We start from the raw sequence: 25,723 nt of genomic DNA on the forward strand, positions 1-25,723 counted from the left end.
TCTATCAATCTTTTTCGCTACATGTGCTCTTAACCACCAATATGACTAAAGCAGTCCAAGTTGGTGTGAAATTTACAAATAAAATTGTTATCGGATAACGTTTCTCTAATGGATCCAAATAAGTGTTTAACCCTTAAATGCCCGAGACGAACCTTTAATTTTAAAGTGGCCACAATTCGGAGACTAGTAGATCTATTAATTTGAAATAAATTTTGAAGTAAATGCGGTTAATTGGTCTTGCAATCCTTGGGTGAGACATCCCCCCTGACCCCTCCCCCTTCTCTTGGTTACGGAAAAAGCGTGGGCAAAAGGGGTGCAAAATTGATTTTAAACGAATATCTCAACATCCTAATAAGCTAGAAGGTTGGTGTCTCCGGCAAAGTTATTCAGCAGATCAAGGGCTACCTGGCAGTGAACAGTATGATTGGAAATGCATACGCTTGGTGGCACTAGTAAAAATAAATCTTCAATCTTCTCAACCTCAAGAGCCTAGTAGTGACATTCAAACTGCATAGCAAATTTAATAGCTTTTTCGCAGTTAGCTAGTTACAATTCGATTTTAGATAAATTCCAAAAGGGCTTAAAATTGAGAAATTTTATTTTCAATATTTTTGTTATCTAATTGAGCAAAATGTTTTTTATTTTCTTTTTGCAGATCCTGTCGTATCATTTTCATAGCAGGATTGCGTGAGCACTGAAATTATCTTCTACTGACGTTTTTAAAATGGCTCGAATTTTATTTCACATTTTGGCATTGTAATGCCCCTTGCTTCAACAAAGCAATTTGTTCAAGTTTCGAGAGCATTGCCGTTCTCAAGAATTGTTTGCAAAAAAAGGTTAACGATTGTTTGCAAGATTACTATCGATGTATGTTTTGTATTCCAGTCGGTTCGAAAATAATTGAACGTGGAGCTGATTTGATTATGAATCGCTTCTTGGGATATATGATTTGTAACAGCAACAAGATCAGAATCAAAATCAGAGTGAATAACCAGTTAGCTACGATAGTGACTAGAGTTTGTTGAGACCAAATCAATCATAGAAGAGGAAAATCAAATAGGGCTATCAGGCTATTGAATTGAGAAATATCTTGAAGGGCACTTATAAAATAATATTCTTCCGTTGGGATTACATTGCGAATTATTCCATGAGCGATATTTGACTGACTAGTTCAATTGAGAATCAAGTTACTCAGAATCTCGAAAGCATTCTAGATCAGGGGACCTTTTCGAAGAAGTGAGAACTATTATTGAAGAATTCAAAAATATGAAAGCCCCTGGCGATGATGGATTTTTTATAACTTCTCCCACAAACTTACGGGAGTAGCTTATCATTCTTGGTTGATATATTTTACGAATGCTTTCAGTTGGCATACAAACCATAGAGTGATTCCGATAACCTTATGATTTAAAAACTTTGTCTTAAAAACATACTTACCTTGTCATCAGTGGACAAACATATCTCTGCTGCAAGTGAAAGTCACTGACGAAAACTTGTATTCGTCTTTGATACTAAATCTCTTGCTGATACGATGGCCAATGACAATTCTGCCTTAAACAGCCAGCTCGCCAACACCCATATTATTACAGCCAATCCTCTATGAGTCAATTTCTGAAGGGACCATCGACTAATAGAAATATCGCTTCATGGAACAGAAATGCTTTGGACAGCAGTTTGAGGGCACCATCATACCTAGCAACCATGAAATTTCGATCTTATTATGGTTCCATGAGTCGATGTCGAGTCATGAGTTTTCACTGTAGTTGACTTATGCAGATGCACTCGGTTTGGCCTGTTGTTCAAGGTCTTTCTTTGAATCCAATAAAAAAAAACTCACTTCTATCACATATATTTTAATCAAAAATACTCGTTTATTCTCATCAATTTTCATCGTTTTTCCTCACCTCAATCGACTACATATGTATAATATTTACAAAAGTCATTATATTGTTTACTGCCGCTTAATTTTACATCGTTTGCAGTTACTTTGTTCGGCCGGTTTCTCACGTCGATGATTCAAACGCTCATTGATACTTGAAGTAGTTCGCTTTAGCTACGTTTCCCTAGCAGAGTACGGTTCCAGTTTCGATTTTTCTTTGTGTGTGTGTTTTTTCTTACATGAAAACATTCGTGATTGATAATGATAAAAACGTGTTGTTTGAATAGCTGTCCAGCTGAAGCTGCTTTCATATAGTCCTATTATATTTGTCTATCTGCTATGATATAAGTTCCGTTTTATGCGATTTGTAGATCAGTTTAAGGATTTTTTTGATTTTATTCAGAGTTATTTAATAAGAATAATCCTAGCGCTATCCTCAGATTGTTGTTTTTTGTTGCATATACACAATGTTTGCTTTGTTTTTCAAATTGGTTTAATTTTGCTTTCGTTTTCTTCTAACTATTTACACACTCGGAAACATCTTCAACAATTAGATATTTTACAAAAAAGAGGAAAACAAAGAATCACATCATCAATAGAAATGATCAATTCACAGTTTAGCAATGTCGCCGCTTGGAAGCGACGACTTTCAGTTTGGAACTTTGCTTAAATTAGTGTAAGTGTAGTACGTTTCGCGATTTAGTTTTTCGTGTTTTTCATGTATCGTAATAGGTAGTCTAGCGCTGCAAAATACACAACACACACATTCAGTACGTATTTGATGCAAGATTTGTCGAGAAGATATTGCTTGTGAAATTTGCACAGGTGTTGACGAACGGTTAGCAATGGTTTGCGGTTCCGTGTATCATCGCTTTCTAAGAATGCTTCTGTCGGAGCTGTTCCGTGTTTATTTTTCTATGGATTTAATGCGGTTTCGATGGAGTTGTGATCTTAGTGTTCTTGGCAATCAGAATACGTAAATCCCCTTACTATACCAATTCCCCTAGTATTATACTGACAGATACTCGAAGTCGAATCTAGTACACGTCACTGAAAATGGCATTACAGTTGAGGTCAAAATACGCGTATCTGTCAAAGGATACAAACTCTAGTGGAATCAAATGGTAAAGTACTAAATTTGGTTTTCAATGTATTTATCAAAACCTTTAATTCTTTAGAGAATTATACTCAGATTTCTTTTAGAGACATTTTCAAAATTTCATCGAAAGAGTTATCCATTAGACAAATTCCGGCGCGTTCTTTCTGCGAAGATGAGAATATTTTCTTGCAAGTGAGTAGTGAAAGAAAATTTCTTCTCTTCGAAAAAAATGTTCACTGGAATTTGTCTGAATAAATTGACTATTTATTCTGGTTGGTCTAAGCCAGGCCTGCTCAACCTTTTTGGCTATTTTTCGACATAAATTGTTGGTGCGTTCGCAAAAATTGACCGATATAAACCAAATTAGTCTCAAATGAAAGCTTGGTACTATATTTGTCTAATCCCCGCTGGAAATATAAAATTTATAGCAACCTCTTTGCTACCGATGCAAATAAGTCCAAAAAATGATGCGGCCCGCGGGCCGGACTGATTTTTTCCTTTGCTTGCATCGCTAGCGAAGAGTTTGATATAAATTTGAAATTCTTAACATGGCCTGGTCTAAGCACTCATTCAAGCATTTTTTTCGAAAACCTTACGTATCTTCTTATTTTTTTTATCAAAAACTCTCCCAGCCCAGCTCAGATTTTGAAGTCGTTTCACTAAAAATGTCTGTAAAGAGACCAAAAAAGAGTTTTAAATTTTCCCAGAGTTTCGTTCAAATAGTTCTCGATGATTTTTCTATGGTTACAAGTAGAATATCTCCTAGCACGGCTCTAAGAATTTTCTGGATGTTTTTTCAGAGATAATTGTTATTTTTTTTTACTTTAGGAATACTTTGATAACTGCTTGCACAGATTCCTCGGACAAGTTTTCAAGGATTCGTTATAGTATTTGCCTATAAACAATTTCTGTGAAGAATCCTCTGAATATTCATCAATGGATTCCTGATAGCAACTTTCAGATATCAGAAAATCATACAGGAAATTTCTTGTTTGTAATTTTTTATTTTATTATGTCAAATTTCAAGACTTCCAGAAACATTGCTTCATATTATTTCTTCCAAGTGTTTTCAAAGTATTGCTCTCAGGATTTTGGAAACTTTCTTGGAATACTTTAAGGTAGTTTTGAAACACACGGATATTATCAGAGACTGTTGTAGCTTTTTCTCACAGCATATTTGGCTTTAACTCTTGGACAAATTCTGTGCGCTAATCTGAGAAAAAAAAAACATTCTACAAAGATTGTTGGAACAACTCATGAAAGAATCAAAACATCTTGTAAATTTCTTTGACAAATCATTGGAAATATTACTGATCCAATATCCTAATCACAAGATAAAATATCATGGAAATATCCAAATATTAAAATATAACATGTTTAGAGGATATCTGGTTGAATCCTTAGAAGATTGATTCAGGAGTAATCAGAGGAATTTTTCACTCTTGTTGTATCTTTTGGTAATAACATTTTGTGAACTGTTGAAAAACCTACTGCATAAATAATGCAGAAATTTATAGTAAAGTCTTTGGAAATTGTTTCTTGTTTAATTCTAGTGAGTTTAAATGGCTGAAACTGTGAATCCTGTGGAAATATTTGAGACAATTATCTGAAGAGTTTTAAGTGATAGAAACTGTCAAAGTTGTTGAAATTCTTTTTGAAGAAGTCACTTGGAGAATTTCTAGTGGAATCTCTGTGAATTCCTTGGTTGAATCCTTAGACTAATATATGGTGCAATATTTGGAGGGATGCCATCAAACATGGACCATTTGATAGTCTAGTACACCGTTACGAAATCTTGTGGGGATTTTGGAAACTTTCTAAAAGAACTCTTGCAAAGCTTACTAAAGAAATCGATGCTTGAGAATATTTTTTAGAAACCTTCTAGATAAACTCCTTGAAAAATCTTGGTAGAACCCTTGAAGGAATCTCTAGGAATATTTCAAGTAGCATCCTCAGAGAAGCTTCTACAAGAATTGCTGAACGAATTTGTTTAAACAATCTGATAGAATGATTAACGAGCTATCCTGGAGGAACTTCTGTGTGATTTTTTGAAGAATCGCTGCAAAATCACAGGATCATTTCTAGAATGTGCGAAGAAATACTGGAGGAATTTGCCAATCTCGAGAAACTCCTGAATGTTGTCCTGGAGGATATTACCGGTGGAGTTCGATAAAAGACATATGAAATGACTGAATAATTTCTGGAGTGTTCCTTGAAATTATATTTGGTTGATTTTTTTTTATGAAACCCTGAAGTAATATTTAGAAGAATAACTGTTGAAATCAACAAGCTACTAGAAGAATTCTTGGTTGAATACTTAGAACAACCCTTGGTGAAATACCAACATTGGATAACTTCATATGACAAATCCTCATGGAAAAACTTAAGAGAACTGCTGAAGTAATCTTGGGTTGAATTCCTTAAGGAACAAAGGAAGAATCCTTAGAATAATAATTTGGAATACCTTGAAGAATGACTGAAGAGATTAATTGCAACATTTTAAAAAAAATCAACATGGATCCCTACACATTTTTTTCCAAAAATTCTAGAGAATTGTTTTGTAAGCTTAACTGAGAGATTTTAAAAAATTTCTCCTGAAGAAATATCAGTGGAAATAATTGAGAAAAGCAATGGAATTATTTCTTATTATCATTATACGGTTCATGAAAAAAAATGGTTTTCTAAAAGAATTTCCATGAAAATACATTAATGAGCATCTGTAGAAAGAACGGGAGAAATTAGCGTCGTTGATCGAAATTTCCTGAATTTTTACTTTTTTAAGAACGCTTCGAAAAAACGTGGAAGGCTTTCTTTGTTGAGTTCCTGAGATAATTAATGCACAATGGTCGAAAAAAAAACGAAGTTTGGCCAAAACTAGTTTTATCGCCTTAATCGATGAAATATGTAATCTGAATATGTTATTTGGCGTTTTCATTGTTTCAGAAGGGGTTATTCACATATTACGTAACTTTTTTTAAAAAGCTTTTTTTATCAGAAATGCAATCAAATTTGGCTGAAAGCACAAATTTTGTTTCTATTTCAACGAGTTTGATCAAAAAATGTATGAAGAGTGGTTAAATATATTTTATAACAACTTTGTATGAAAAATATCGTAAAAATGTATGAAAATATTGAACTATTTTAATAGCTCTAACTTGCAAATCAGCAAATTTCTGCAAAAAATTTAAACGTTTTTTGTAAGATCTAAGGATGCATTTTTATGTGCAATATTCGAAATGGCGGCGACATGACGCGACAAGAGTTGTTTTCCATGTTCAAAATCATCAAAATTACTAAAGTGTAGCATTGAACAGTATTAAAGCTTCAACCAAATATTTTTTCCATTCTCATGCTCGATAAAAGTGTTGAACCATGAGCTTTCAGAAAGTGCGTAACTTTGGGAAAATATTGCATTCCTTATATATGAATTTTGTACTTGATTTTATTGTTCCATTTTTCAATTTTTCGACTTCAGTCAGTTTGACGCCATAAAAGTCAAAGAAATTTATATTTTAGTTCAATTTCAATTAGGAATCATAATAATATAATACATGAGGTATATTTTAAAATGATAAAAACCATAAAAATCTCAAAGAAGTGTTTTGGTAGTTTTGGCCGCTCCTTTATATGGAGCCCGACCATTGTGTAATGGAGCAATGTTCCAAGCAACTGGAAGTTCAGATAAAATAGCATGTTTTGGCCTAATCAGCTCAAATTTCAAGTAATCAGGTACTTGAGTTATTATTCAACACATTTTACCTTGAAGTTCCTTTATTTACGCTTTCTGATCTTACTAGAAAAATTCTCGAAGAATCTTTCACGAAGAAATTTCACCAGAGAATACTTCAGAAGTTCTTTTAAACATTTTTCAAGGAAGATTCCTCTACCTCCAAACAAGGATTCAGAGAGTTCACCAACAGTTTTTTTCAACTTTGTCTTTGAGGTTCTTCCTTAAGTTTCTCTTGATATTCATCCAACATTTTTTTACTCGAAAATTTCGCAGCAAAAAATAACCAAGACTTCCTGCAGAAAAAAATAAATTAAGAAATCTTCTAGATGTTGCTCTAAGGGTTCCCCCTAATATGCTACAAGATTTTCATGAGCAATTAACTCCTCTAGCAGCACTCCACCGCAAAAATAATATTCAAATTTCGATGGCTTTTTTCTTTTTCAATATGTTTGGCCCATTTTTTCACAAGTTCTTAAAAATATATTCTAGTGTAAGAATTTGTGTCGACGTTTATCGTTTGAGCTCTGGTTTTTAAGAAATTTCGTAGTTTTTTGGGGGACCGACATTCTCCACTTAAAATGATTTGGCAGCCATTTTGTTTTACGTCAATTTATCGAAAAATGATATAAGGTCAATGCTGGATCACAACAAGCTTTTCTAAAAGAAATCATACAAATCATACAATTCTCGGAGATGTCTGGAAATTACGCTATGATGTTTTTTTAAGTTTTCAAGTTCTTTATTTGGCCAGCGTGGTACCAGCAACCTAAATGCTCATTACTTCAAGACGGCTGCACCAAATTGCTTTATTCATTTCATTAATTACTCTCATTAATGTATTATTCCGAAATGTGAGTATTCGAATGCGATAAAAATTCTGGAGCCTGAAAAAACTACGTGAGTTATGGCTACGCGTCGGTCCCCCAAGAAATTTTGAAATATTTCTGAATCCAGATGACCAACGCTTAATATCGACAAAGCTTGAGCTTGAGCTTGAGCTTGAGCTTGATTGGCCGCCCGTGGATGCACTCCAGTATCGCCAGATCAGCTGCACTTACACAAGGAACCAACCGAATGACTGCTTGGGACTAACAGGCATCATCAGTGTATAAGTGCTGGTGATCTTCTATTTTTAGGCAACAATGGCACCTGCCACGTCAGAATGCAGACCAATGAGGGGAAGGGGGAGGAATTGATGATGCATTGAACTGACTCCCACGTAGACCGTATATTCCAACGCTTCAAAATGACCAACGCTTAATATCGACAAAGATTCTAAAACTAGAAGAGTTTCTGAAAACTTGTGAAAGCATGGTGCAAAAATATCAAGAAACAAAAAAGTTATCACAATTTTATTTTTTTTTTGCAATTAAACTGAAGCTGCTAGTAGAGGAGTTATGGCTCAAGAGTCCATCATTCAATCATCAGCAAATCTATCATTGAACTATATGATATTCATAACAAATGACTTCACGGATCACACAATATGAACATCAAGTTTCATTTCAGATTCATAGAGAAACAAACATAAAAAACTTTTTGATGAAATTCCTGACGATATACCACACAAAAAAGCTTAAGTTGTATTTGTAAGATTTACTACAAGAAATCTTGTTATTTTTCCTCCCCTCTTATGATGGAAAATGAATGGCGTTGATGCGGATTTTATTGTTAGATCGAAGAAAAGATTTTGCATGAACTCCGGAGTTTCATGATACTATCGCGAACAAATTAATGTAGAAACCATTTTTTCCTACTAGCAGAAATTCAAAACAAACTTTTTTAGAGGGACATTTTTTTTATTGTGGTAGAACCGTTGAAGTTTAACGCGGAAATATGGGCGGTATTTTTTACAAACATCAAATATTAAATATTGATTAACCCATTACGCGTGGTAAAAATAGACAAATTATGAGTGAAATAATGAAAAAAAAAATCACATGCTCGGCTGGGATTTGAACCCAGGACTTTTGTATGCTAGACGAGTACTCTACCAACTAAGCTACCGAGCCACAAGTTACAAGTACAGAATTCAAATCCCTACCACGCGTAATGAGTTAATTAATTGGATAACCATGCGGATTGGAATACCAAACAGCTCAATATAAGCGTCAATTTATATTAGAGTGTTGCTGCCTCTCTGTAGTAGTCATGTCGTCACTTGAGTGAGAGCGGCACGTTGATAGCCTTCCCACATCTTTACTCTTCCACAATACAGTTGTTGCGGAAGCGATGTAGGTACGATAGGCAAACAGTTTCAACACTAAACAAATCGCACTCACTCTGTCCGCGTGTGTAGTAACATGAGATGGATGGATATGGGTTATGAAAGGGTCCGCGTGGTCTGTAGGGATTTGAATTCTATACTTGTAACCAACTCAGTTATTGGGTCACCAAGTGGCTCTGTAGCTAAGTTGGTAAAGCGCTCGTCTAGGATACAAGAGTCCTGGGTTCAAATCCCAGCCGAGCTCGTGGTTTTTTTTTTTCATAATTTCACCAATAATTTGTTCATTTTTACCACGCGTAATGAGTTAATTAATATAATAATCATGCGGATTGGAATACCGAGCAGCTCAATATTAGCGTCAATTCATTACCAAATATGAGAGATAACAAGGTAATAAAAAGCTTTCTAATAGTTTGAATAAAAAAAATCCCAAGTTACATCAGTATCTTCTTTAGAAATTATTCTCGAAATCAAGCAGAATTCCTTCCTTGACTTCTAGGTTTCTCAGAATTCTTCCAGGAATTCCTTTAGGAATTCTGCCCTGGATTGGCAAAAAAATTGAATCTTAGAATATAGATTTTTTAAATAATTGATGAACTGTTTTCTAAAAAACGAAATAGTCCTTTACTGCTATACTTATTTTGGAACCATTCCTGGGGTTTTCTATGAAAATTCCTGTGCAGATTCAAAGGCAAGGGACGTTTTAGATGCAAATAATCCACAAGAAGAAGAATTTAAAAAAAAAATCACAAAGAAATTTCTAGCAGAAGCCTTAGCGAAATATTCCAAAAATTTGAAAGAACCAATACATTTTAAGAGGAATTGCGATGGAAAAGTTTAACCTTTTTGAAGGGTCAGTTATTTACTTTGGTTGAATCCAAGTACATTGTCCGGTATAAATCTGTGCATAAAAAGTAGACATTGGAGGAATAGTTATCTTCCAGGAGGAAATCGCGTTGAAAGTATGATCAAATCTGGCAATATTATTTAACTAACTTCCAAGAGATTTGTAGTAAATGGTTTGAAGCCAACCTTTGACCCTTTGATTGTAATAAAATTCTTCAAGGAATAACGAGCAATGATTCCAAAAATTCCTTACATTTCTAACCATTCATCTGACGAAAACATAATTATGTTTAAATTCTTTGAAGAAATTAATTAAAAAAATTTTTTCCCCAAGAAGTTTGATCAGAATCTTTTTAAGAAATTATTCTTGAAATCTTGGTGAATTCCTTCCTTTACCTCTAGGTTTCCCAGAATTCTTCCAGGAATTCCTTTAGGAATTTTTCCCTAGATTTGCACAATAATTGACCCTTGGAATATGGATTCTTCATCTGAAGACAACTTAACCATGTGGAAACTATTTGAAGCATTGAAGAAGCCTTATTTTTCACCAAAAAATCTCGCTATCTTTTGTCTAAGACACGCCTTTAGTAATTTTGCTTATTTTTTTCAATGAATTTTGTCGGACATTTACGAATTGTAGCCGTCTGGCCTCCCCTATTTCTAAGCCAAAACTGATTGAGCGAAACTAGATTGACATCAAGTGAACTTTGGAGTCTCTTGCTTAACTACAACTCGAACTATGTGTTGCTTGGAATTTCAAAGAAATCCGTGAGGTAATTTCTGTAGAAACACTTTGAGTGGTTTATATAGAAATTTCTACGGAAATCCCGGAGTAATCAGTGCAAAAAACTCCTTAAGAAATCACAATTGGAATTTATAGAAGAATCCGTTGACGAATTCATTGAGAAAAAAAAAACAAAATATGCTATCATAACGATTCGATAAGAATAATGTTTCGATTCGATCTATTGAACCATTTTGCTCAAAACATCACTCCTTCGCCAAGAACACTAAGCCCACATTCCTTTCGAAAACATCAATTCTATAATACAGTTAAGCTGCCCCTCCCTCTAGTAGTCGATTTCCCACCCTCGCCCCTTTTCCGTGTTTTCCCTATTCGTTAGAAAAATAATCACAATCACGTTAAATGGTCTGTAGGGGAACTGGGGGTAATATGCCCATAGGGGGCAAAACGCGCCACCATCGTTTCGGACGAACGATGTGATTTAGAATGCTTTTTTTCACCCTAGATCATAAAAAATGGATAAAAATGCTTTTCCTAATATGTTTTTATGTGTTTTTTGCACCCAAATCGATAAAATAGTATAAAAACGTTTTTCGCTGTTTTCGTTGCAATTTTGTGCGATTTTCAATGTCTTTTTTTAGGTCGATAAATAACCAAATTTCTGAAACTATTACCGAGAGCCAACTTGTGCACTGTCGTAGTTTGTATTACGCCCAAAACATATGTTAAATTTGCCCTCAAAAAGCTTATTGAAGGACCTAAACTTTAATCAACTCTGGGGGCAAAACGCCCACCCCTATTTCATAACACCAAAACAGCCGTTTGAATTCAAATTCTACCAAACGTAATGCCACGTTGAAGTTACGCAAAAAATGGAACCTTACAAATGTACATTTTTCGCATCAGCATGTATACTAATATTGAACAATAACATCTGAACAAACGCCTGGATGTATGCAGCACATATACAAGCATGATTGTGTGCGTTCGTTTACAGCATGGCTAACGCCGAACTCAAGCGGGGCGTTTTACCCCGCAAAACAATACATATGCAGTTAAGCAAGCATTTTTTTTAAATTATTTTATAAATCACAGAAAAATAAAAATGGATAGCTGTTTCTACTATTTGGTAGAAAACATGTTTATCTATCCGACCATAGTTAAAAAAGAGCATAAAATAATGTTTTTCACATCTAAAATCGCTGTTCTCCTTAACGTGGGCAAACTACCCCCAGTCCCCCTACAGCGGCACCAACTCGTCGTCGTCGTCGTCGCGTTCTCGTTCCTGGAAACTTCCTCTCCAGCACGCATCAGTGATAGTGCCGCATAGTCTTGCGCCCCCCAGTATTGCTAGTGGCCGCAGTTGCTGTTCCTGTCGCCATTTTCCCGTTGCCGACGATGATGTTGTGATTAAGTGTATTTACATTGTAATTCCCCGGCAGCAGCCCGTTCCGGATCGGGAGTTCCGGTGGCGTCGGGGAGGTCGGACTGTGCGGAGGCGATGTGGTCGCACTATTGCTGTCATCCTCATTATCGCAGCCACTGGCCGCACTGATGCTGGCACTGCGACTGCACCCATCGACGTCCAACTCGTGGTCCGAGGATAGGGGATGATGGGGTGGATGTTGGTGCTGCTGCTGCTCGTGGTGCAGTCCATCGTGGTGGTGGTGATGGTGATGATGATGGGTCTGATATTTTGGTCGGCCATTGGGAAGGCCGTTTGGGCCGACGACTCCACCAAGAGTGTTCGTTTTCGAACTGCTGAAATGGTCCTGGTTTAGCCGAAGCGGTGCGAGGGTTTGCGTCTGGTAGGTGATTTGATGGTAGTGATGGTTGTTGACATTGTTGGACATTGTCGAGAAGTTGCCGGAAGCTGTCGTCGTTGCTGTCGTTGCGCTACTGCTACTGTTGCTGTTGTTGTGATGGGGTGGAATCGGTGGGGTGTAATTGGGGAACAGTTTCATTCCCGGTTGCTTCAGATGGTCCTGACTTAGCTGCAGGAAGGTCGTTGCCATTCCGTTACAGTTGGCACTGCCGCCAGGACAGATTTGATGCTGTGAACCTCCCCTCCGAGGCGGTGGAGGGGGAGCCTCTAGCTATAGTTCCGTTACCGGTATGTGCCGGATTCCATGCGAGTGGTGGTTGTTGATTTGATAGTTGTTCAACGTTGTTGTATGCACCCCTCCCATCGTGCACGGATTCGGCAATCTACCCATGTAGTCCTCCTCGGAGAAGGTCTTCTGGTATTCACGCTCCTTTCGACCGATGGCACTGTTTCCCCATCTGCCTTTCACCGCCTCTCGAATTCGTCTTCGACATTTGTAGATTACCAGTGCCAATGTTGTAATGAATGCAGCAGCTGCAACCAGTATAGCACAAATAATCGCTTGTTGTTGGGGGTCTGTATGTGAACAGCCGAGCAATTCAGGCGATAATGCTTGCAAAGTTTGCTCTCTCAGTCTATCCGGTGAAGCGCAAACCACAGGGTTCTGATTCTGGCTACTGTTGCTCTTATTCACCAACACGTTCCGCAACCACAAAATTCTGCAGTCACAAGCAATTGGATTCTCTGACAGGTCCAAATCGATCAATTCATTCCACGTGAACAAACCATCCGATAGCGTCGTCAATGCGTTGTCTTTCAGCATCAGTCTCTTCAGATGTGGCAACCCACTCAACGCTCCCTCCTGAATCTCTGTCAGAGCCTTATTCGATGCTATCACGATTTCTTCCAGGTTGGCATTAGCCGAAAACGCTCCCGTCTCGATTCTGCTCAGTTTCAAAGACCCTGATATGTCAATCTTTCTCAAGTTTGCCAACCCAGCAAAAGCTCCCATCGGAATACTATCGAAATCGTTCTGTCCCAATGACAACTCTTCTAACCGCATCAAATCGGCCATCTCCGTGGTTGGAATTCGATTAAGACGATTGTCCGAAAGATCCAACACTCTCAGAGCATCCAATCCACTGAATGTCTCTCGGGTAACATTCACTAGTGCAGCTCCCCTCAAATCCAATCTACTCAACTTATCCAGCTGCACAAATGCATCCTTAGCAATCGTAGAAAAAGAATTAATCCCCAAGTACAGCTCCGCCAGAGCCACAAGCGGTCCAAACGCCGGCGACGGCACCGCACTCAGCGTATTATCGTCCAGATACAGGACCTTCAGGTTCACCAACCCGTCGAAAGCCTTCGGGTCAATCTTCCCTATTCGATTCTGACCCAAGTTCAGCTCCTCCAACTTCTTCAAGTCCACGAATATTCCCTCCGTTAACTCATCCAGAAAATTCCCCCTCAAATTCAGAATCGTCAACGAGTCCAAGCCCGTGAGCGTCTTGTTCGAAATCGATCCAACCTTGTTGTGATTCAGGTGCAGCTCCGATAGCCTTCTCTGATACATAAACGTTTTCGGTGGCATGTTGAACACATGATTGTAGCTCAAATCCAAAAATCTCAGCTCCGTATAGAACTGGATCGACGAATCAAGTCCCCTGATTTTATTGTTCCTGATGGTGAGCCGCTTTAGCGATGGATTAAGCACAATCGGCAGCACGTCCAGGAGTCCTTCGCCACACACAACCTCCAGTGTGTCGTCGTCGCATTGACATGGTGGGGGACAAGCTGACCACATGGGAACCACCGGAACCAGGATTCCAAGCAGCAGCACCATTATAAGGCCCATGTGGACCGACCTAGATGCGGTAGGGCGAAGCATTGTTCCACAAATTTGTGATGAATTCTTCATAAGCGTAGTATTCCGGGTTGGGTGATGGGCGCTCAGCACCTCGCAACGATCATAGTCTGAAATGGAAGACGAGAAAAGAAAACTTTATTATCGAGTGGAAGCCGAGCCGCTAAGCTGTTTATTGGATTAGGAGGAGCAGGATGGCAATCGAGCCCGGTCAGGTGATTTTCGAAGAAGCAGCTTTATTGACGGTGTGTGAAATCTGATACCATGGAGTCGTCGACGCAACAGTTTTGTTGTTCCGTTTTGAGAGGACCGGAGAAAATCGACACTAATGCCTGCACTAATCCGGGTGTAATGCGGTAAAATTAATAATAAACGACACGGATTTTGGGGCATTTTTTCCGTCGCGTTCAAGGTGTTTGGTTCGGTCATAATCAGGTGCGAAGAGGACGTTTGGGTGAGTCAATGGACAAATGATACTTATTTATAGAGGAACAGGAGGATGGCTAGGAATGAAAAAGGTATGAATTGGTGAGGACAGCCATCATAAAATTGTCTTGATGGGAATATTGAGAGAGGGTGATACGATAATGAAACCATAGACTTATACAATTTAGGTGGGAAAGTAACAAGTCATTACATTTTTTAGCAATTTTATTTCAACATAGGTCATTGTTGGTTTCAAACACATAAATTTAAATAAATAATGTTGTTGGTGAGAATGATTTAAGAGATCTTCAAGAGTACTTTTTCAATTATTTTTCAATTATTGATGTTTTACTCTGAAAAAAAAGAAAAAAAAGACACCGACACGTTAATGCTTCCAGTGGACGATTATGTCCTTTGAAGGAAGCACCACACTAGACAACGGACTAGCATGCAACGCCCAGTGGCACAGTCGAAATACATTCCTGGCGAAAAGCTTTCCGGCCTGAAGCGGGTATCGAACCCAAACTCCTTAGCACGATGCGGCCAAATGCCTTGGTGACACTAACCGCACGGCCACGAAGCCCACAATAAAAGAAAAGACATAATTTGTCCGAATGGAGTAAGAAGTCGTTTTTTTAACGCGTTGTACAATTCAGAAGAATTTTTATTTAGGGTTTCTCGAAAGATTTGATCGATAAATTTTACGAACAAAGCACATTTCAAGAAACTGAGATAAATTTCACTTTCAAGTTCCAGAATGAGCTTGAGCTTGAGTTTGATTGGCCGCCCGTGGTTGCTACTCCAGTATCGCCAGATTAGCTACACTTTCACAAGGAACCAACCAGATGACTGCTTTTGATTAACAGACACCCTTAATTTATAAGTGCTGATGATCTTCTATTTTTAGGCAACAATGGCGCCTGCCACGTCAGAATGCGGACCAATGAGCGTAGGGAAACGGTTTTTTTTTATCCGTCTCGGGCTCTAGCAAATGCTATGAACTGTGATAGATCAACTGTGACATATTAAGAGAGGAAAATAGAAGCAAGTCCTAGATACAACTACAAAGTACGAGGAAAGGGACGGGCCTTGTATTGAACCCAAGACCTTCTGATTGTGAAACAGAAGCGCTACGCATTGGACCACCAACCCCGTCTCACTTCACTTTCCAGAATGTTCAGAAAAAAGTATCAGAGCTGCTTTCGAATCTCAAATAAGCTGTTATCAAACAAAAGTTGAAACAATATCAACTCTCAGTTTTTTCGAAACATATTTAAATTCCTTTAGGAACTTAATTTAGGTACTTTCAAATATCTGTTGAGTTTAACTCGAAATTCTGTCAAAATTTTATTGAATCTGTTTTGCAATAATTCTCGAATACTTTTTTAAACAGACTCTAGCAACTTTCATACGGTTTTGTGACAATTAATTAAGCATAATCTTTTTTTTTTTACATTTTTGCGCCGTTCGCTTTAATTTTGCATACAATCAGCTCGCGTTCAAAAACTAGGTAGTTTCTATTATTTCCCACAATAAAATAAGGACAAAATGATAAGCCGTTTTATTCAGTTACTTACGACGTTTTTGTACCAGTGTAAAATCGACTCAAGTAGTGTTTTGTTTTGATTCGTGGTTAAGTCACTTTGTCTCTCCATACAACGGACTGGTGAAAGAAGCGGTTATTTTTCGATAGTTGAAAATATTTCTAAATTCGTTTTGTAAATCCAGAAATCAAACGTTTTAAAAGTGAAAAATTGAGTTGATTTAGAACGCGTAGAATTTCGCCTGCGAAACACGTAAGATCGATGAAGTAATTTTGTTTACTTTTCTGACTTGAGGGTGTTTGAATATGTTTTCGAGAATTCAAATTTCTGTTAGAATTGTTTTTTCAATTGCAATTCTATCGAAACTCAGTTAGGATTCAATACATTTTAAATAAAGACTCCATCAAAAGACAGTTGGGACTTCTTTCGAATTTCAGTGAGAATTCTTTCTTTAGCGACTTTTCATCGAGTCTCAGTTGAGATTCCTTTGAATTCCTTCGAATCTCAGTTGAGATTCCTTCGAATCTCAGTTGAGATTCCTTCGAATCTCAGTTGAGATTCCTTCGAATCTCAGTTGAGATTCCTTCGAATCTCAGTTGAGATTCCTTCGAATCTCAGTTGAGATTCCTTCGAATCTCAGTTGAGATTCCTTCGAATCTCAGTTGAGATTCCTTCGAATCTCAGATGAGATTCCTTCGAATCTCAGTTGAGATTCCTTCGAATCTCAGTTGAGATTCCTTCGAATCTCAGTTGAGATTCCTTCGAATCTCAGTTGAGATTCCTTCGAATCTCAGTTGAGATTCCTTCGAATCTCAGTTGAGATTCCCTCGAATCTCAGTTGAGATTCCCTCGAATCTCAGTTGAGATTCCCTCGAATCTCAGTTGAGATTCCCTCGAATTTCAGTTGAGATTCCCTCGAATTTCAGTTGAGATTCCCTCGAATTTCAGTTGAGATTCCCTCGAATCTCAGTTGAGATTCCCTCGAATCTCAGTTGAGATTCCCTCGAACCTCAGTTGAGATTCCCTCGAATCTCAGTTGAGATTCCCTCGAATCTCAGTTGAGATTCCCTCGAATCTCAGTTGAGATTCCCTCGAATCTCAGTTGAGATTCCCTCGAATCTCAGTTGAGATTCCCTCGAATCTCAGTTGAGATTCCCTCGAATCTCAGTTGAGATTCCCTCGAATCTCAGTTGAGATTCCCTCGAATCTCAGTTGAGATTCCCTCGAATCTCAGTTGAGATTCCCTCGAATCTCAGTTGAGATTCCCTCGAATCTCAGTTGAGATTCCCTCGAATCTCAGTTGAGATTCCCTCGAATCTCAGTTGAGATTCCCTCGAATTTCAGTTGAGATTCCCTCGAATCTCAGTTGAGATTCCCTCGAATCTCAGTTGAGATTCCCTCGAATCTCAGTTGAGATTCCCTCGAATCTCAGTTGAGATTCCTTCGAATCTCAGTTGAGATTCCCTCGAATCTCAGTTGAGATTCCCTCGAATCTCGGTTGAGATTCCCTCGAATCTCAGTTGAGATTCCCTCGAATTTCAGTTGAGATTCCCTCGAATTTCAGTTGAGATTCCCTCGAATCTCAGTTGAGATTCCCTCGAATCTCAGTTGAGATTCCCTCGAATCTCAGTTGAGATTCCCTCGAATCTCAGTTGAGATTCCCTCGAATCTCAGTTGAGATTCCCTCGAATCTCAGTTGAGATTCCCTCGAATCTCAGTTGAGATTCCCTCGAATCTCAGTTGAGATTCCCTCGAATCTCAGTTGAGATTCCCTCGAATCTCAGTTGAGATTCCCTCGAATCTCAGTTGAGATTCCCTCGAATCTCAGTTGAGATTCCCTCGAATCTCAGTTGAGATTCCCTCGAATCTCAGTTGAGATTCCCTCGAATCTCAGTTGAGATTCCCTCGAATCTCAGTTGAGATTCCTTCGAATCTCAGTTGAGATTCCTCGAATCTCAGTTGAGATTCCCTCGAATCTCAGTTGAGATTCCCTTCGAATCTCAGTTGAGATTCCTTCGAATCTCAGTTGAGATTCCCTCGAATCTCAGTTGAGATTCCCTCGAATCTCAGTTGAGATTCCCTCGAATCTCAGTTGAGATTCCCTCGAATCTCACTTGAGATTCCCATCCTGATCCCGAATCCCACTTGAGATTCCCTCGAATCTCACTTGAGATTCCCTCGAATCTCACTTGAGATTCCCTCGAATCTCACTTGAGATTCCCTCGAATCTCACTTGAGATTCCCTCGAATCTCGGTTGAGATTCCCTCGAATTTCAGTTGAGATTCCCTCGAATCTCAGTTGAGATTCCCTCGAATCTCAGTTGAGATTCCCTCGAATCTCAGTTGAGATTCCCTCGAATCTCAGTTGAGATTCCCTCGAATTTCAGTTGAGGTTCCCTCGAATCTCAGTTGAGATTCCCTCGAATCTCAGTTGAGATTCCCTCGAATCTCAGTTGAGATTCCCTCGAATCTCAGTTGAGATTCCCTCGAATCTCAGTTGAGATTCCTTCGAATCTCAGTTGAGATTCCCTCGAATCTCAGTTGAGATTCCCTCGAATCTCAGTTGAGATTCCCTCGAATCTCAGTTGAGATTCCCTCGAATCTCAGTTGAGATTCCCTCGAATCTCAGTTGAGATTCCCTCGAATCTCAGTTGAGATTCCCTCGAATCTCAGTTGAGATTCCCTCGAATCTCAGTTGAGATTCCCTCGAATCTTTGAATTCCTTTGAATTCCTTCGAATCTCAGTTGAGATTCCTTCGAATCTCAGTTGAGATTCCTTCGAATCTCAGTTGAGATTCCTTCGAATCTCAGTTGAGATTCCTTCGAATCTCAGTTGAGATTCCTTCGAATCTCAGTTGAGATTCCTTCGAATCTCAGTTGAGATTCCTTCGAATCTCAGTTGAGATTCCTTCGAATCTCAGATGAGATTCCTTCGAATCTCAGTTGAGATTCCTTCGAATCTCAGTTGAGATTCCTTCGAATCTCAGTTGAGATTCCTTCGAATCTCAGTTGAGATTCCTTCGAATCTCAGTTGAGATTCCTTCGAATCTCAGTTGAGATTCCCTCGAATCTCAGTTGAGATTCCCTCGAATCTCAGTTGAGATTCCCTCGAATCTCAGTTGAGATTCCCTCGAATTCAGTTGAGATTCCCTCGAATTTCAGTTGAGATTCCCTCGAATTTCAGTTGAGATTCCCTCGAATTTCAGTTGAGATTCCCTCGAATCTCAGTTGAGATTCCCTCGAATCTCAGTTGAGATTCCCTCGAACCTCAGTTGAGATTCCCTCGAATCTCAGTTGAGATTCCCTCGAATCTCAGTTGAGATTCCCTCGAATCTCAGTTGAGATTCCCTCGAATCTCAGTTGAGATTCCCTCGAATCTCAGTTGAGATTCCCTCGAATCTCAGTTGAGATTCCCTCGAATCTCAGTTGAGATTCCCTCGAATCTCAGTTGAGATTCCCTCGAATCTCAGTTGAGATTCCCTCGAATCTCAGTTGAGATTCCCTCGAATCTCAGTTGAGATTCCCTCGAATCTCAGTTGAGATTCCCTCGAATCTCAGTTGAGATTCCCTCGAATTTCAGTTGAGATTCCCTCGAATCTCAGTTGAGATTCCCTCGAATCTCAGTTGAGATTCCCTCGAATCTCAGTTGAGATTCCCTCGAATCTCAGTTGAGATTCCTTCGAATCTCAGTTGAGATTCCCTCGAATCTCAGTTGAGATTCCCTCGAATCTCGGTTGAGATTCCCTCGAATCTCAGTTGAGATTCCCTCGAATTTCAGTTGAGATTCCCTCGAATTTCAGTTGAGATTCCCTCGAATCTCAGTTGAGATTCCCTCGAATCTCAGTTGAGATTCCCTCGAATCTCAGTTGAGATTCCCTCGAATCTCAGTTGAGATTCCCTCGAATCTCAGTTGAGATTCCCTCAAATCTCAGTTGAGATTCCCTCGAATCTCAGTTGAGATTCCCTCGAATCTCAGTTGAGATTCCCTCGAATCTCAGTTGAGATTCCCTCGAATCTCAGTTGAGATTCCCTCGAATCTCAGTTGAGATTCCCTCGAATCTCAGTTGAGATTCCCTCGAATCTCAGTTGAGATTCCCTCGAATCTCAGTTGAGATTCCCTCGAATCTCAGTTGAGATTCCTTCGAATCTCAGTTGAGATTCCCTCGAATCTCAGTTGAGATTCCCTCGAATCTCAGTTGAGATTCCTTCGAATCTCAGTTGAGATTCCTTCGAATCTCAGTTGAGATTCCCTCGAATCTCAGTTGAGATTCCCTCGAATCTCAGTTGAGATTCCCTCGAATCTCAGTTGAGATTCCCTCGAATCTCACTTGAGATTCCCTCGAATCCCACTTGAGATTCCCTCGAATCTCACTTGAGATTCCCTCGAATCTCACTTGAGATTCCCTCGAATCTCACTTGAGATTCCCTCGAATCTCACTTGAGATTCCCTCGAATCTCGGTTGAGATTCCCTCGAATTTCAGTTGAGATTCCCTCGAATCTCAGTTGAGATTCCCTCAAATCTCAGTTGAGATTTTTTCGAATCTCAGAGATCTCAGAGATTCCCTCGAATTTCAGTTGATCCCTGGAATCTCAGTTGATATTCCCTGGAATCTCAGTTGAGATTCCCTCGAATCTCAGTTGAGATTCCCTCGAATCTCAGTTGAGATTCCCTCGAATCTCAGATGAGATTCCCTCGAATCTCAGTTGAGATTCCCTCGAATCTCAGTTGAGATTCCCTCGAATCTCAGTTGAGATTCCCTCGAATCTCAGTTGAGATTCCCTCGAATCTCAGTTGAGATTCCCTCGAATCTCAGTTGAGATTCCCTCGAATCTCAGTTGAGATTCCCTCGAATCTCAGTTGAGATTCCCTCGAATCTCAGTTGAGATTCCCTCGAATCTCAGTTGAGATTCCCTCGAATCTCAGTTGAGATTCCCTCGAATCTCAGTTGAGATTCCCTCGAATTTCAGTTGAGGTTCCCTCGAATCTCAGTTGAGATTCCCTCGAATCTCAGTTGAGATTCCCTCGAATCTCAGTTGAGATTCCCTCGAATCTCAGTTGAGATTCCTTCGAATCTCAGTTGAGATTCCCTCGAATCTCAGTTGAGATTCCCTCGAATCTCAGTTGAGATTCCTTCGAATCTCAGTTGAGATTCCTTCGAATCTCAGTTGAGATTCCCTCGAATCTCAGTTGAGATTCCCTCGAATCTCAGTTGAGATTCCCTCGAATCTCAGTTGAGATTCCCTCGAATCTCAGTTGAGATACCCTCGAATCTCACTTGAGATTCCCTCGAATCCCACTTGAGATTCCCTCGAATCTCACTTGAGATTCCCTCGAATCTCACTTGAGATTCCCTCGAATCTCACTTGAGATTCCCTCGAATCTCACTTGAGATTCCCTCGAATCTCGGTTGAGATTCCCTCGAATTTCAGTTGAGATTCCCTCGAATCTCAGTTGAGATTCCCTCAAATCTCAGTTGAGATTTTTTCGAATCTCAGAGATCTCAGAGATTCCCTCGAATTTCAGTTGATCCCTGGAATCTCAGTTGATATTCCCTGGAATCTCAGTTGAGATTCCCTCGAATCTCAGTTGAGATTCCCTCGAATCTCAGTTGAGATTCCCTCGAATCTCAGATGAGATTCCCTCGAATCTCAGTTGAGATTCCCTCGAATCTCAGTTGAGATTCCCTCGAATCTCAGTTGAGATTCCCTCGAATCTCAGTTGAGATTCCCTCGAATCTCAGTTGAGATTCCCTCGAATCTCATTTGAGATTTTTTCGAATCTCAGTAGAGATTTTTTCGAATCTCATTTGAGATTCTTTCGAACCTCATTTGATATACTTTCGAATCTCAGTTGAGATTATCCCGGATTAAGTTGAGATTTTTTCGAAGTCTTTATGACAAACATATTATTCAAACGATCAAACGATGAAAAATGGCTCCACATGTATTCCCAGTTCCCATTTCTAGATTAATAATGCCCCCATACATCACAGTCATAACCAGAGAGTGTCGCAGTGATAAATTTTCATATTTCACTCACAACTTTCCGGAAACAAACACTCGCCAACAAACGTCGAAATAAATATAAATCACTCCCCCGGGAGCTCCATTAGCTTCCTAATTGTTCTCTATTCACACATTGTCGATATTGAATCTGACAGGTCATGTTGAGCATCGTTGTGAACACGAGCATCAACACCACAGGCACCGCATTCGAGATGTATTATCGCCAGAGCTAGTGCCAGGAGCTGCAGTGTCGTAAAACAAGGCAATAAATATCTTATCCTTAGCTAGAATCTCTATATTTCATACTTGTGAACTCATCCTTGGAAGAAGCAGAAGTGTTGCCCATGCATCCTGCTTAGAGAGTTTAGTTTACACGCTGGCAGCAGTCAATATGAAGAATCCGTTCCTTTCTCTTGTCCTGTAAGAACCGAAACACACATCAGTTCCAATAAACATACATTCATCTTAACCAACCCCTTTTATGGTTCATAATTTATACGGAAAATCTTTCAGCAAGAAAATCATCCACCCAACCGGACACCAGTGCAGTGCACACCCTTTATACCCCAATAAATCATAATCTCTCCGAAGGAAATCGGTTCGCCCTCCCCTTCCATCGCGTGTACATCAGACCGAAATGCCTCAATCAACTGGCCTTTCCTAAAGGGTCAAACAAACCGAAGAACCAGCCACTTCGACAAGCAACCATTTCCGAAGGAGACTTTTCCTCTTGTAACAACAATAACAACGAAGAAGGTCCCCGGAAGGAAACTACGAGCTTGCAGCCCTGTCGTCCTGCTTAGTCGCGCTTAGTCGACGACTAAGAAGCTTTTCTCAGATTTTTTTCTTAACGCCCTTTGGGACATCAGTTGAAAATTCAAGCTGTATCATCGACTTGAATTAATTTAACTCTGTTGCATTTAGATCAGGTGCAACTAAACGCCCTGTGTAACATCAATCGAAATTGTCAAGCTGTATCAACCCCCTAGAGTAAATTGACCTTGTCTCAATTAGATCAGTTGCGTTTAACGCCCTGTAGGATATTATTTAATAATTACAAGCTATATTAACGCCTTGGAGTAGTTTGACTTTATTCTATGTAGATCAGGTGCATATTAACGGTCTGAAGACATCAATTCCAAGTTGTATCAACGCCCTGGAGTATTTTGACTTTGCTCTATGTAGATCAGATGCAACTCAAAGCCCTGTATGCCATAAATCGATCCATCCGTGTCGACGGCCTGGAGTAGGAGTCCACAAAGATCTTGGCGAGATCTGAACCATCTTTACGCCCTATAGCAAGTCTTGCTTGTATCAACCCCTCCGGTTATTTGACTTTATCCTATGTAGATCATGCGCACCTGATAGCCCTATTTAACATCAATCGAGATATTCAACGCTCTGGAGTAATTTGATTTTGCCTCAAATAGATGAGCTATATCTTAACACCCTGTAGGACATCATTTAATGAATATATTGCTGTATCAACGCCCTGGAGTAATTTGTCCTTTTCCTATGTCGATTAGGTGCATCTTAACGCCCTGTATAACGTCAATTGACCCAAGACAAATTTGACAGTCTTCCAAATAGATCAGGTGTATTCGAACGTCCTGTATCAAATTAATATTGGTCCTACATCAATTAAAATTGGTAGGCTATATCAACGCCCTGGAATTATTTGACTATATTTCACCTATATCTTTGCAAGATCTGGAGGATCTAAAACCGCTTTGGAAGATCAATCAAAATTTCCATGCTGCTTCAAGACAGTGAAATTATTTGACCTTGTGTTATGTGGATCAGCTGCATCTTAACGCCCTGATTAAGATCAATTGCAAACTCTAAGTGGTACCTACGACAAATTTGATCTTATCCTACGTAGATAAAGTGCGCCTTTACGTCCCAAATCAATTAAAAAATCCAAGCTGTATCGACGTTCTGGAGTAATTTGATCTTATTTCAAGAAGATTAGGTGCATCTTAACGCCCAGAAGGATATCAATTGTAAAATACAAGCTTCTAAGGGGGCGTCCATAAATGACGTAGCATTTTTTCACTGATTTTTTACAACCCCCTCCCCCTTCGTAGCATTTCGTCACAAATGCTGATACCCCCCCCCCCTTGGAAAAATACGTATCATATCAAGCAACCCCCCCCCCCTTTTTTTTTTGTTTTCCTTATTGGGTTAAAACAAAAAAAAAGTTCACTACAAAGTTTGATATTAATTACTGACTGAAACGTAAGGATAATCTAACGAATAAAAGTTTGATTTGCAGTAGCGCTCAAAAGTAATTTTGGAAAACAGTTTTAAATAACCTTTTTCCTGTTTAAATTATTGGCTAAATTGTGTTACTATTGCTGTTATTACTGTGAAAAACAAGTTTACAGCTGAAAATATAGAAAAAAATAAAAATAAAAATCCTCAATTGAATTGATGAAGTTAACAGTATCGAGTTAGGGTACAATAAATTTTATAATATATTGAAAACAAATATCGTTATATTAGAGGATTGTTTTTAAATTATTTGTTGTTAGGAAATAGATTTCCATGAAAATGATCAACAATATAGCTTAATTTGAAATGGATATTCGTCATTATTATCCAAATTGAAATCCATTTAGTAATCAAGCGCCAGATGTATAAAAGATTACACTTGTAGTATTTGAAATTTTCAGAAAATCTTAGCGATTATTATACAAACTATTCATCTTTATCAATATTTCAACTTAACTTCTTTATCGTTCCCCATACTAAAATTATATTACATAACCTATAATGAAACAATTGAATACTAAACCAAATAACCGAGTTGTTAAGAAAATTGAATGATAGAACAACACTCGAATCTGTTGTCCAGGCTTTCCCACCAAGTTGTATTTAGGCTATTCCATCAAGAGCATTGATATCTCAAAACAAATCGATGAGTTGATTGGGTGGAAATCTTCTGCAACATTGAGAGCATAATTCACGGAATAAATATCTTGATTTAATGTAATATTTGCCAAAACGAACATATGTTTTTTTTAAGAAAAAGTTCTAACAGAAAACATGAATAAAACTAAAACAATGTTTTCCAAGTTGTTAAAGCATCGATTTTTATATATTTTTTTATCTTTTATGTTTATTACAAATATGTTATATGTCTTATATGTTTATTTACAAATTAATTTATTAAGACATGAATATAATGTTCACAGAATTATTTAAAGCATTAAAAAATCTGTTTGATTCCACTACAGAAAATCTAAAATTTCTTTGATTTTTTTCAATCTTGAATTAACATTTTATAACCCAACTTTATAAGTCAAACAAAGAAAAAAGAAGTTTGATAATAAAATAATTGTATGTTATTTTTTTCAGCGCCTCTCATTTTACCGACGTGATTCAAAATGCTACGTCCACTAGCTAAGACCCCTCCCTCCCCCTCGTCACACATCGTCACAAACTCTTAAAGACCCCCCTCCCCCCAAAAAAGCTACGTCATTTATGGACGACCCCTAGATATTGACACAAATGATGCGCGTGCGG

General features: G+C 38.6%; 2 protein-coding genes and 1 non-coding gene across 4 annotated transcripts in view; 1 reads left to right on the forward strand and 2 right to left on the reverse strand.

Annotated features, from left to right (window-relative positions):
* The first annotated feature begins 9,107 nt into the window (after window positions 1-9,107).
* Window positions 9,108-9,179, forward strand: Trnap-agg. The gene has a single exon. It is a non-coding gene; the product is annotated as a tRNA-Pro (tRNA).
* A 28-nt stretch (window positions 9,180-9,207) lies between these two features.
* LOC110677979 (polyadenylate-binding protein 1-B-like) lies at window positions 9,208-12,563 on the reverse strand. The gene is made up of 2 exons (XM_021850184.1): window positions 11,770-12,563; window positions 9,208-10,938 (listed from the first exon to the last, which is right to left on the reverse strand). The coding sequence occupies exon 1, from the start codon at window positions 12,539-12,541 to the stop codon at window positions 11,837-11,839; it is 705 nt and encodes a 234-aa protein (XP_021705876.1). The 5' UTR covers window positions 12,542-12,563; the 3' UTR covers window positions 9,208-10,938; window positions 11,770-11,836.
* Window positions 12,564-12,597: 34 nt separating this feature from the next.
* Window positions 12,598-25,723, reverse strand: part of LOC5577306 (insulin-like growth factor-binding protein complex acid labile subunit) — a 583,048-nt gene continuing 569,922 nt past the window's right edge. For both annotated transcript variants that reach the window (XM_021850182.1, XM_021850183.1), the window contains exon 3: window positions 12,598-14,328. In XM_021850182.1, the coding sequence (XP_021705874.1) occupies window positions 12,623-14,272 (1,650 nt within the window). In that variant the 5' untranslated portion in view covers window positions 14,273-14,328 and the 3' untranslated portion in view covers window positions 12,598-12,622. The remainder of the gene's footprint in view (window positions 14,329-25,723) is intronic.

Source organism: Aedes aegypti, chromosome 3 (genome assembly GCF_002204515.2).
Source record: "Aedes aegypti strain LVP_AGWG chromosome 3, AaegL5.0 Primary Assembly, whole genome shotgun sequence".
NCBI classification, from domain to species: Eukaryota; Metazoa; Arthropoda; class Insecta; order Diptera; family Culicidae; genus Aedes; species Aedes aegypti.